Genomic DNA, 13262 nt, shown 5'->3' on the forward strand with positions numbered 1-13262 from the left:
CTAGTTTACTAATGGCCCATGCTAGTTTTCTAATGTTCGATGTCCCATGCTTTACTAATGATCTATGCTAGTTTACTAACGGTCGATGTCCCATGCTTTACTAATGATCTATGCTAGTTTACTAATGATCTATGCTAGTTTACTAATGATCTATGCTAGTTTACTAATGATCTATGCTAGTTTTCTAATGTTCGATGTCCCATGCTTTACTAATGATCTATGCTAGTTTACTAATGGTCGATGCTAGTTTACTAATGATCTATGCTAGTTTACTAATGATCTATGCTAGTTTACTAACGGTCGATGTCCCATGCTTTACTAATGGTCGATGCTAATTTACTAATGAGCTATGCTAGTTTACTAATGGTCCATGCTAGTTTGCTATTGGTCTATGCTTCCTTGCTGATGGTCTATGCTAGCGTACTAATGGTCTATGCTTCTTTGCTAGTGGTCTATGCTAGTTCTACCCGTCTCCAGTCAATCCGGTGATAACAGCAGCATGAGTGACGCTAATTCCATGTGACTGCTTTGAAGTGCGGGAACGGATGGAATGGTGGTGGCGAATAGATGGGGTGATAGCGGGGTTCAATGGTGATGGCTCATTTAGATTTTTTTCCTGGGCGTGCTTTGGTTTGGAGTTCTTGTCTTGGGTTCGGTACTTCCTCTTATTGCCGATTGAACTTCTGTTACAAGTGACTTCACTCTTAACCACACCACCCCCCCCCCCCTCTCCCCCTTTTTAGCGTACGGTTCTGTTACAAGTGACTTCACTCTTAACCCCACCACCCCCCCCCCCCCCTCTCCCCCTTTTTAGTGTACGGTTCTGTTACAAGTGACTTCACTCTTAACCCCACCACCCCCCCCCCCCTCCTCTCTCCCCCTTTTTAGTGTACGGTTCTGTTACAAGTGACTTCACTCTAACCTAAAAATCCTACCTGTTCCTTTTGCCAGGCCGAAAGATGTTTCCTACATACTGATAAGACCTTGAAAAAAGAAAATTAAATAGAATTGAAGTATTTTTATATTAATATTATCTGGTTTATACATCGTATTATCGATTAACCGTATTCAAATGCATGAAAATGAAGATGAAACAATCGGCTTAATTAATTTGCAATCATTTGCATCGAATACGGCTCGTGGATAATAGCATAGCACAAGATATACAATAGTGGTGTTTGATACAATGATTAGACTTCCGCCTTCATAACAATTTGCTTGCAATAACAAATTTAAAACCAAAACCGTTTGCTTGCTTGCGTTTAATGCGAACATGATTACAAGATGTACTCACGAGCGCTTCCCATATCTCAAAAGGGGGGGAATTCGCGGGCCTATAGAGAGAAAACACGAATCAACACGAACAGCTGCATGCAGATCATGATATGTATCTGTCTGTCTCTCCTTCAAGACCTTCTGTCTGCCCGATTTTCTGTTGTCTAGTGTGTCTGTCAAATATGTTAAAGAATGACCCATTTACTTACCAGAAGAGAAGCTCCTGTTGGGAGAGACGAAAATTGTTTTTTTTTTTTTTACGGTGACCTTAGCACATGACAGTAAAATAAAACGCTGGATATGCCTAGTGCACACTAGCAACATAACGACATGGGCGCGCACTCTTATCTTCGACATAACGACATGGACATAATGACATAAGAGAAAAAACATGTTTTTTTTTTTTCTTTTATGTCATTATGCCCATTTCTCTTATGTCATTATGTCCATGTCGTTATGTCGAAGATAAGAGTGCGCGCGCCCATGTTGTATGTCGATATGTCGCTAGTGTGCACTAGGCAATACACACAAAGCGACATTAGCGGCCTTGCGTGAGCACACGAAGACTCAATTCAAGGGTGATGAATAGGAGTAAAATAAAGCACAGCCTACGACGTGACTTACTCCCTTTTGCTGTGTCTGACTGGAATGATGGCCATCGGTGGACCTAATAACGAAAACAAAGTACTCCCCGTGAAATCAGCGTCGATGACGTGTTGCTAGTGGTTAGTACAGCTTAATCGGTGTGAAGGGAGGTTCGGTGTGAAGGGAGGTTCGGTGTGAAGGGAGGTTCGGTGTGAAGGGAGGTTTGGTGTGAAGGGAGGTTCGGTGGGAAGGGAGGTTCGGTGTGAAGGGAGGTTCGGTGGGAAGGGAGGTTCGGTGTGAAGGGAGGTTCGGTGGGAAGGGAGGTTCGGTGTGAAGGGAGGTTCGGTGTGAAGGGAGGTTCGGTGTGAAGGGAGGTTCGGTGTGAAGGGAGGTTCGGTGTGAAGGGAGGTTCGGTGTGAAGGGAGGTTCGGTGTGAAGGGAGGTTTGGTGTGAAGGGAGGTTCGGTGGGAAGGGAGGTTCGGTGTGAAGGGAGGTTCGGTGGGAAGGGAGGTTCGGTGTGAAGGGAGGTTCGGTGGGAAGGGAGGTTCGGTGTGAAGGGAGGTTCGGTGTGAAGGGAGGTTCGGTGTGAAGGGAGGTTCGGTGTGAAGGGAGGTTCGGTGGGAAGGGAGGTTCGGTGTGAAGGGAGGTTCGGTGTGAAGGGAGGTTCGGTGTGAAGGGAGGTTCGGTGTGAAGGGAGGTTCGGTGTGAAGGGAGGTTTGGTGTGAAGGGAGGTTCGGTGTGAAGGGAGGTTCGGTGGGAAGGGAGGTTCGGTGGGAAGGGAGGTTCGGTGGGAAGGGAGGTTCGGTGTGAAGGGAGGTTCGGTGGGAAGGGAGGTTCGGTGGGAAGGGAGGTTCGGTGTGAAGGGAGGTTCGGTGGGAAGGGAGGTTCGGTGGGAAGGGAGGTTCGGTGGGAAGGGAGGTTCGGTGTGAAGGGAGGTTCGGTGTGAAGGGAGGTTCGGTGTGAAGGGAGGTTCGGTGTGAAGGGAGGTTCGGTGTGAAGGGAGGTTCGGTGTGAAGGGAGGTTCGGTGTGAAGGGAGGTTTAAAGAATGGGAAATAAAGGAGAGGGAGGGAACCGACTTTTCAGAAGGTATACATATAGACATCAAGAGGGTATATATACATATAGACATCAAGAGGGTATATATATATATATATATATATATATATATATATATATATATATATATATATATATATATATATATATATAGACATCAAGAGGGTATATATACATATCTTGGTTTGTAGGAAAAAAACACGCGAACTACCGCTTCATCTCTACAAGCCTATTTCGAGGATCTCCTGATGAGTGGGCAACCACGAAACAGGCTTGTAGAGATGAAACGGTAGTTCGCGTATTTTTTTCCTACAAACCAAGATATATCCCGCTCTACACCTATGTATTGAGCACTGTTATATGAACGCCTGCACTCACTTTATATATATATAAATTAGTTTAATACAGTTCTGTTTCGTGGACCAACCGTAAGGTTGTTTCACTCCTCAGTTAAACCTTTTTACAACTGTAACACTGACGTACGTCTACGAAATTATGTATGGTTCCGTGAGATGCAAAATTTAACATATAATATGGCCGTTACAAACTGCGCGCGTTATAAGATTGTCAAGCGCGCGCTACATTGCCTGTTCTAGAATCGTTAATCCTAAGAATATATTTGCGCCTGTGCCTACATGTCGAGCCAAGCTCGTTTCACCTACTCAGTGTTGCCATATTTGGTTTAGTTATGATAGGGTGCTTTTCCGTTGCGCACAAACTGCATCTTTTAGTTTTGTTTGAGTATGCCTTTGCTCTAGCTAGCACTTTCCAATCTATGAAATAATCCTCTCGCTTCTCTTTGAGTTCCCACACTCATTTGCTAAGCTCCGTATCGTTCTTTGTATTTACATTTCTAAATGACTGCTTATGGTTTCCCAACCTAGTTTTGAACGTGTTTGCAGTTAAGCCTATGGCCTCTTTTCTCTGTATTTCGCTTGGTTGGCGTTCGCGAGGAAAAGAGACCTCTGCCATGGGTCGCAAGTTCGTTTGATCAAACCGCCGTCCACGATCGTGGACGGGAGATCCAAAGCGCATGCTCCGTTCATTAATTACTGGCAACTATTTGAGCCCACAATGACTAGCGCATGCGTGAAGCGTATATCCGCTGCGGGATAATAAGCCCGCATTTTAAACGGCGTCCTCCGTAGAAATATCACGCGACGAATTATAAAAGAAGCCATTCAATGCCTTATCTTCATTCAGAATTTTCTCTCTTTTGACTAGCGAGTCAATCTTCCGTTTACAGCTTTTGCATATTTTTCTGAAATTAGCTGATCTAAGTTTACCAAAAAGTTTTGTAACATTTTCTTCGAGTCCAACTGTGCGATTATTACATTGAAGAAACTCGTCTGCTCAGATGTCTTGAAATTTATCCCATAAACAAGACAAAACTCGTCTTTGCTGCGTTTGCTGCTCAACCTTTTAGTGAAGTTTTAGGTGATTGAAATTGAACAGTTGTTTTCTTTTTTCGAAGAGGAGAACTAACCGGAGTTTGATTCATAATTTGCGACAAATGCATATTTAGCATATTGACAGCTTTCGCGCGATGGTACGTTTTGGCACGTCAAGCGGTCGCTTAGAAACGCTCACGCATGCGCAACGAAAACAGTTTCGACCTCTGGCAGAGGTCTCTTTTCCTCGCGAACGCCAGCCCAGCGAGAAACAGAGACAAGAGGCCTCTGCTAGCAGGGAAGCTGGGATGAACATTGGCCACAATTATTTAAGGCGTGTTTACGAAGTTCGTCAACCGCAACCGCATGCGCACACGGCACATCAGATTAGTCTCCATGTACCTACGCATCTCGCATAACAAGTTGACGTGACTTTAGATATTCTTGTTAGATCACATAAAATACCACTATCGCTTCGAGCGTTATAACAGGATATTGAGTTTTTCTTTTTACTATACTGTATATTATTCCAACTTGCATGTAGCTAGTAAAATAGACATACAGACATTCCTCATTTATGATTGTAGAAATGTTATACTTATGCGCATGTGACTTTTTTGGGCTAAAATCCATCGGTGGTAACAGCCTGTCGGCATACGGACGAAGAAAACATGCTCGGGTAATACGATTTTTTTTATTCTTTGTTTTTGATATTTCATATACATACATTATGATAACTTCTGCATAGTTTTTTTCTCCACCATGGCCTCGCATGCTCGTACATTAAAAGGAAAAGGTTGAAATTAAAAATAAATTTGTTGTTTAAGTTTTGTATACTGTTAACATGCTGTAGATCGCACCTATACACGGTGGGAGGGGATAACTTTCTATCTGTCCACCGCCATTAATGGTTCCTGAAGAGGAAGAAAGACAATAATCATTCACGTATAAGCAACATATAAAATGTACTGAGTTTTAAAATCGAATAAGAAGAAAACTCTATTATTTAGAGAAATATTGTGGCAAAGGTTATAAATTGCTTAATGAGCATTCCAAGGGATAGGTCATTTTTATCGGATCGGGGGGGGGGGGGGGGGGGGAGGGGGAGAAAGGCTGCTAAGTTGAATTTTTTTTCTGGTTAAAAAAACTTCGACCCTCCCTTCAATCTAAAGCACAAAAATGGTGACCCTACCCCAAAAAGGCGACCAAAATTTAGGCCCTCCCACAGAACAAAAAAAAGCGTATTGGATTATTTATTAAAATTAAACTCGTGTTGTGAGATGATCTACGACCGGCACGTTTGTCTAGGATCACCAGAAAATTATATAACCGTATGAGTGCAGAGCCTACAAATGTAATAAACACTCACAATTGCAATAATTCGTAATCTGTGCAGTACAAAAAAAAGAAAGGGGATTGGGCACTTTGCCAAAAGAAAAAAATATATATATAATTCTGTAACCGGAATATAGCCTGAATGTCACTGTGTCAAATTCACATTGTGGGTAGACAGATCCCCCCCCCTCCCCCGCCAAGCCAGGAGAAGTGTTGTTTGGAGCCCATTTTCCAGAGAAAAATGTTAATTATTGGTAAACCTTAAATGGAAAATAGCATCATTAGCTCCTTCCTAACTGAAAGTTATTTACATATCTTTTCAACAACAATCTGAAATGTGAGTAGGGGCGGGTGGGGGGGGGGGGGGGCTTTTGACGTAAATTGAAATTCGCATATTCAGTAGTAATGGAAGTGAATAAAAACGAAACTGCCAAAGATAACAACAATTAGAACCCATGCTTTAGGGGTTCTTCAACTTTATCTAAAAGCTAGACCAAGATTCAAGGAGTCCATATTTAAAGAGCTGAACAGATAAACTGCAAGTATGATCACGCGGCTCGTTTCCGTCCACGCCGCCAGTGCGACTGCCAGAGCGAGTAGCACCTGCCTGGTTTCTTACCTACTTCTCTTGCCGGGTCTAGGGTCGAGATACTGGCGAGTGTCTTACCTACTTCTCTTGCCGGGTTTAGGGTCGAGATACTGGCGAGTGTCTTACCTACTTCTCTTGCCGGGTTTAGGGTCGAGATACTGGCGAGTGTCTTACCTACTTCTCTTGCCGGGTCTAGGTTCGAGATACTGGCGAGTGTCTTACCTACTTCTCTTGCCGGGTTTAGGGTCGAGATACTGGCGAGTGTCTTACCTACTTCTCTTGCCGGGTCTAGGGTCGAGATACTGGCGAGTGTCTTACCTACTTCTCTTGCCGGGTCTAGGGTCGAGATACTGGCGAGTTTCTGAACAGAGACAAAAGAAAGATTCCGATTAGTCACTACTTCAGATCTAATTGGCCCTTATTCGTGACATCTTATTCAGAATGTTTCTTTATTTATCGGTTTACGAACGTTCGAGAACGCACATTCTGTCATTATTTTTTATATTTCTTATCGAATAATAGCAAGGGTACTTATAGATGGGCATTGTTAATTTGTCTGTGCATCTACAGTATAACAACCAAGGGATATTGGGCAATGCTTAAGAGTACTAGTTTTGCATTTCTTTGTTCAGTTGTTTCATTCATTTTGAGATTCTAAATGTCATCGCAATATAAAAGAAACAGTTTACTTTTAGTTTACCTACCTTGTATGTTATCTCTGTAATACCTATAAAAATCAGAATGTTAGTTATTTATCAACTCGCCTGTTTTCCTGAGAAGTCTAATACAACCATCTTATAATTCATTGTATACACAGAGCTTATTTAACTAGCTAATATCCTATTTAAGAATTCACTCTGCCTAACAACATTCTTCGTGGCTGTCAATACAGCAGCTGCGTGTAACCACCACGAGATCCGATAGCTGTTTTAACCGTAATGTGTATGGAAAGTGGATGGGTACCACTACCCACGTTTACATAAAGTAAATAATTGTATTGTATCTTAATGTTGAAAACAGGTAGGATGTTCGTAGTTACAAAGTGCCGCCCGCAACAGCTTGTCAAGACGAAGGAGAATAGGAAGTAGAGGTGACGTGTGGGGCAACGAATGATCTACGTTGACATGATAAATCAAATAGAATAAAACAGGGGCCGGTTCCTAGAAAACAGAGTAGCGCTAGCCCAGGGATAAAAACTGTTACCTTTATGAGTCAGGATACTGCTCAAATCAGAAGAGTGGTAGGTGTACGTAGCGCTCTCCAGGTATTCAATCAAAGCGTTAATATGCTTTCTAGGAACCCGGCCCAGATATTCGAAAAAAGTTACTCACCCGCGTTTTCCTGGCCTTACAGGAAGGTAGATTGGGGGAGGGCCTGAAACAACACAGCATGATTAAGTCACTTTTAGATTAGAGGCTCATAACAAGGCGTGTCCAGGGGGGGTCAAATGGGGTCCGGACCACACCCTGCCCATTTGCAGAGATGAGAAGCTACGAGGGTATCCACTGAATGAATTGACTAGCCGATTAGTAAGTGATTGAGTTATGACTTTTGTGCGTATTTAGACAGGAGAAACTTGGATCTGGATGGGTCAGTGATTTATTTGCCTGAACTTAGGGATGGTTTAGAGTGTAAGAAAAATCAATTTTCAAACCATACCGAAGCCTGTGAATAAGTGCCCCTGCATAAAGAGAAGGCCCATAATGAAAAAGTTATTATAATATTGCCATTCAAATAAATGGTGTAAAGATGAAAAGCAAGGAAATGGCGGTTGACAAAGGCTTTTTAACCCAGTACACTCTGAATGACTATCTCAACCCAGTACACTCTGAATGACTATCTCAACCCAGTACACTCTAAATGACTATTTTAACCCAGTACACTCTATATGACTATCTCAACCCAGTACACTCTGAATGACTATATCAACCCAGTACTCTAAGACGTCTCCAAGTGCTGCCAGTTGTAAACCAAGTGCACAGCTGCTATTTCTCTCGGTATGACGGCATTGCAGTAAGTAGATCACATGACCAACTCTTACCACCAGCGTTGAAAAGCCTGTTGAAAAATCGTTATTATTCGTCATTAGATATGCGCATCTTATCAAGACAGCAGCTGATGATTATTATAGTGGTAACATTCTAGTGGTTCAATAAGATAAAGTTGTGTGTTATAGCAGGCTTTCTGTATTAAAATAAGGTATAGTCGCGGAGTTTTTTAAGTGATCAACAAATTTGATAGACCTTTGGTATTGATGGTTTCTCTATACATTTGCAATATTTAAAGATATTCTTTAATTTGGCGTGTCTAGTGAAAATATATGGCAATATATATAAAAAGGTAATTACAACGGCCAGCATTGGCCATTTTCATTCATGAAAAACTTTACTTGAGATGGAAAGAAAAATCAATCAATCAGTACTTACTCCCTTTTGCGTGCGACCCTGAAGGGGTAATGAAGCAGTGTCGTATCTGGGAAAAGAGGATAGAACTCGTTAAAACAAGTATTGCGCCCTCATTAAGCCCGTAGAAGGCTGGTGCGCTAGTGGCCTGGGGACTAGCCACATGCATGAGAGCCAAGCTTACCTTCCAAATCGTCATTAAATCTACAAATAAAAGAAAAAGTAGTTAGTACTATGAAGAAACGGCCGATGTGATTTAGACCACGTCCCCACGTATCCGTTTTCGTTTGAAAACGCAACCTTTTTGTTACGGATACGGGTATCGTCCACACGTAAACGCGAAAACGATATGACCGAAAACGGAACGATTTGATAACAATATTCAGAGTGGAACAATTTAAAAACGATATCCTATCGGTGCCGTGGGAAGGGATGACAACGGAACAAAGGTACGTGGGCTTTGGGAACGAGACTGATTCGTGTCGTTTCTGCGTTTTCGTAGGTCTGGGTCTGCCGCGTGCAGGGGTAGCATGAAAAACGGGACGTTGACCCTTCCCTTGTTCCTTTGCGCCAGCGCTAAACCTTCCCATTGCTCATTGCGCTCACTAGTATATTTTTTACTTGTTTTTACTCACTTGAGAGGGGCCTGGGTACGAGTCAGGGCACGAGTCGTATCAAAATGAAAACGCTTCTTGTGGACGCGGATATTTTTGAAAACGGAACAAAAAGGTTGCGTTTTCAAACGAAAACGGATACGTGTAGACAGGTTCTTAGAAATCAATCAAACACTTACTCCCTCTTGCCGTGTCTGACGGGAATCTTTATCATAGGCGGTCCAGGCTCTAAACAAACAGAGGACGAGTATGACAAAGTATTCCATGGGATGTTTTTTCCATACTCTTGAAAAATCTGCTTCGTTCAAATCACTCTTTATTAGGATAGAGTGAGGCATGGGAAGCTTACGATTGATTGCTAATTCAGGCAATAGGAAATTCAGCTACTAAGAAATCACGTGACATCTTGAGAGGCAAACCGTCGAAATAAACGCACAACGACTGCGCCCTTCATGCCAGGGAGTGGCAGAAAATAAAGGATAACATCTTTGAATGAGAATAATCCCTTTTTTGACCAACAAATTTCTGGATAATTCGTAAGTGCTGAATAAGTTGCTTTTTGTTGTTATTTTGCCGCCGTAGGCCCGTGCGCGCGCGAGGTTTGCCATCCATAAAGTTATGTGATGCCTTAGCGCAAGTCGCCTATAAAGAGATAACCAAGTATCAAACGATGCATTATTTCAACCCTCTTCAAAAACTTTTTTGAAATATTTCTTTTTAAAATAAATTCAGGACTTTGACTACATTAGTCAAACATGGACTGCCTTGAAAGAGCCCATCCCAACCATCATGCATTGCTGTGGTTGTCATGTTGCCATGGAAACATAAATATTACCGTTTTGGCGGCTATATGTTATCTCTTGTACACTTCCGATTTTGTTGTAGTAGCGAAATTGCGGTTTTTGCAGATGAGAAGAGCAACATGCAATACATTATCTGCAGGAGTTGCATAATTATTCTGTGCATCTTATCTTACCGTCATTTTCTTGTGGTTTTTCGAGATCGCCTGTATGGTGAGAGAAAATGCAAAACTTTTTAAAGGATTAAAGTGCACAATACCCACCCTTCAATCCCTGCGCGATCGGGGCAGACTCCCTGTTGTCATGGTTACACTGTCTCTTTTCACCCCTCACCCCTGTGGTTTGTTGGACAATATACTGATATAAAAATGGACATTTTCTTTTCCATATTGACGCCAACCGTGCGCATTTCTGACAATTTAAGTTTTCCCTGTTTTTAATTTTTAGCTGTGGTTGTTTTGCTTGTTTGGATATTTTTTTTTTCAAAATAGAAATAGTAACTTTATGATTATATTTGACCTGTGATAAATTACCGAAAATAGTGATTTCGAATTTAACGCTCGACGAATGCTCGTTCGGTATATTTATTGTGCATGTTGTCTTACCAGGGATCAGTTATTCTGTAAATTTCCGCCATGACAAGCAAAGCAGATTTGACGATGTGCATGTTGTCTTACCGGGATCAGTTATTCTGTAGCATTCCGCCGTGACAAGCAAGGCAGAGGCCAAGACCAGGCAGGACATTACAGGGGTGATCTTCATTGTGAAACTTCTGCTTCTACCACTGTGGTAGAATATAAATGAATCAATAGCGCCTCCCGATATATAACTCTGAGCAGACAAGCACCAAGCACAGCCCCTACTTATAATTTACTGAGACAATACGAACCCAGCATGCCTTTATCCTCCCACGTCAATCCAATCGTGCGCGTCTTCGCACCTCATTTTCAAATGAAAATCACCCAATATTTGCCGGACTCCTTGATGAGCGAACAGCTGAATAAATGAGTTATAAAGCGACTCTGCGCTACTGATCATCGTTCTGATATAGCTACTGATATGCTGTTATTTCAGGGTAAAGACAAACGCTTATACACACAGGGCGTGTTTTGAAGTGTTTGGGATATAAAAATGCATGTATTCCTACCGTCGCCTCGAATTTGTTGCCAGGGCAATGTTTGTTTGGAAAGTTGTGAATGATTAAAAAAGTAGTTAAGTTCATGCAGTATTTAAAGCCACGCCTCCTACGTGACTATTTTCCATAGAAAAGGTTTAGCCCCAAGGCAGGGGTGAAAACTATAGAAAACATCAACAAGTGACTACGGTGAGAAGCAAAGTATCTTTATAGGGACACGGTTGTCACTAGGACTCAAGCGAATCGGTCAAAGACAAGCGCAACACAAGTGAGAATCGTTTAAACATAAGCGCAACACAAGTGAGAATCAGCCAAACGCAAGCGCAACACAAGTGAGAATCAGTCAAACACAAGCGCAACACAAGCGAGAATCATTCAAACGCAAGAGCAAGCAAATCGAGCTGTTACGTTCTTTTGCGCTTACTCTTGCGTTTGCTTTCCAGTGAGAATCGGAAATTTAAGAGCATTTCGCTTGAGTCCCAGTGAAAACCAAACTCGTGCGGTAAGTTGCGTCCCTGTTTTCAAACACAGAACGCCCGCGATCAATGTTTTTGATCACTTTATTATACGCATATTTGAGAACGTAGGTGGGGCTTGTTAATCACGAGAAATCGCTCGTCAGGTGTGAACATTTTAACGCACGAACGTCAGACTTTCTTTCAACACTACTGAGATACTGAATTCCTTTTCGCTATAACAATTAACGTGTTGCCGTAAATTCAGCGTTTCAAAAAACTGTTCTCCTTATGAATTCGTGGCTAAAGGCTGCACACATTTTTCATGCCGACGACGAAAGACCCCCATAGCGAATAAAAAAATATATATGAATACATCATTCCCGTCGATGAGCGTAGAATAAAAGGTGCGGCGTGCGGACATGTGAAAATAAAGGCTATCCCAAGATATAATGCCTTTTGCTTTGGAATGGAGGACGACGACAGCAGGTTTTGCAAAGGGGGAGGGGCTATATGTTTATTCGGGAGACCGTTTCGCGGTACATATCAGTTTAACAGGAGGTGATATCATTTAACATTGGTACCTTTCAGTGCCGCCCGCTCCCTTACCTTCATGGAGGCCCATGTGAATATTTTAATTATCCGTTGAATATATCCGTTTTGTTTCAGGATAAAAATTTCCAGGAAATGGTTCTCTGGGTATTAGATCTTTTGGCATTCGTATGCATGCCAAGAAATTTGATCATTTAGGTGCGAAGACCAATGTGGATTAAATAATTGAGGGGAAAGGTTGAGAATACGGAAGGATATTAAGGTCGGTGTCACGATAATCGTTTTCCAGTAAGTTCTCTGGCATGCCACTTCATTGTATCAGTTTTACTAAATGTCATTTTTTATGTTAAAATTATGCAATTATATGGTCAATCATTAGATTCATTATTAAATGCATTAGATTCATGAAAGAAGTACTAGCGGCAAAATATTTATAGAGCAAAATCAACAAAACATTTCAAACAAACAGAGCTTTTTCCTCACACAACTTGATTAACTTATTGATTAACTCTGACGGCCATCATCTCAAGAGGCTCTTAAACTTTTGCATTGTATTAAGTTTATGCAAACGCTCCCAAGTGCGTCAAAATGGGTGCGTAAATGCGACGAATGGGGAATTCTCGAGGAAATCAAGAGCATTACTTACCAAACGGCTAAAGACAGAGCGGCAATGTCGTAAAGAGGCTTCCTTGCGTCTGACGAGTGACAAGTTCCTGAAATCTCGAGTCTTTTATACCTCACAGGGTAATCTAATGAACATGCGTCCCGCCGAACGCAAGGAGCTCGCCATACCACCTGCGCATGCGCGCGGCTGGTTATACGCTAGCGCGCATGCGTAAGTCTGTTCAAATGGCGTTTGTTCTACTGACGTGTTTTGTTGAGGAGTGTGAGGCGATAATGAATGGTCATTTGCTAGGTTAAAACTCCCACTGCGAACGACTTCTAATATCATCGCTTTACTTCTCATTATCGTCGCACCAGCCGCTTGTTTCTCATCCAAGTTGATAACATCCCGTTGGTAGCGTTTCCTAGCTTCGTGTTCGCCGTCGACTCTCCATAGAGCACGCTACGA

The 13262-nt window shown here is 42.2% G+C and overlaps 1 protein-coding gene across 1 annotated transcript; it reads right to left on the reverse strand.

Annotated features, from left to right (window-relative positions):
- Nucleotides 1-4983: 4983 nt before the first annotated feature.
- On the reverse strand, nt 4984-12987 carry LOC116620200. Its single transcript, XM_048725434.1, has 11 exons — nt 12837-12987; nt 10726-10832; nt 10225-10254; nt 9428-9476; nt 8819-8838; nt 8659-8704; nt 8274-8290; nt 7564-7606; nt 6937-6959; nt 6551-6593; nt 4984-5222 (listed from the first exon to the last, which is right to left on the reverse strand). Exons 2-11 carry the CDS (start codon nt 10808-10810, stop codon nt 5213-5215), a joined length of 366 nt encoding a protein of 121 aa, XP_048581391.1. The 5' UTR covers nt 10811-10832; nt 12837-12987; the 3' UTR covers nt 4984-5212.
- Between the last annotated feature and the right edge of the window lie 275 nt (nt 12988-13262).

This window comes from Nematostella vectensis, chromosome 3 (assembly GCF_932526225.1).
Source record: "Nematostella vectensis chromosome 3, jaNemVect1.1, whole genome shotgun sequence".
Taxonomy (NCBI): Eukaryota; Metazoa; Cnidaria; class Anthozoa; order Actiniaria; family Edwardsiidae; genus Nematostella; species Nematostella vectensis.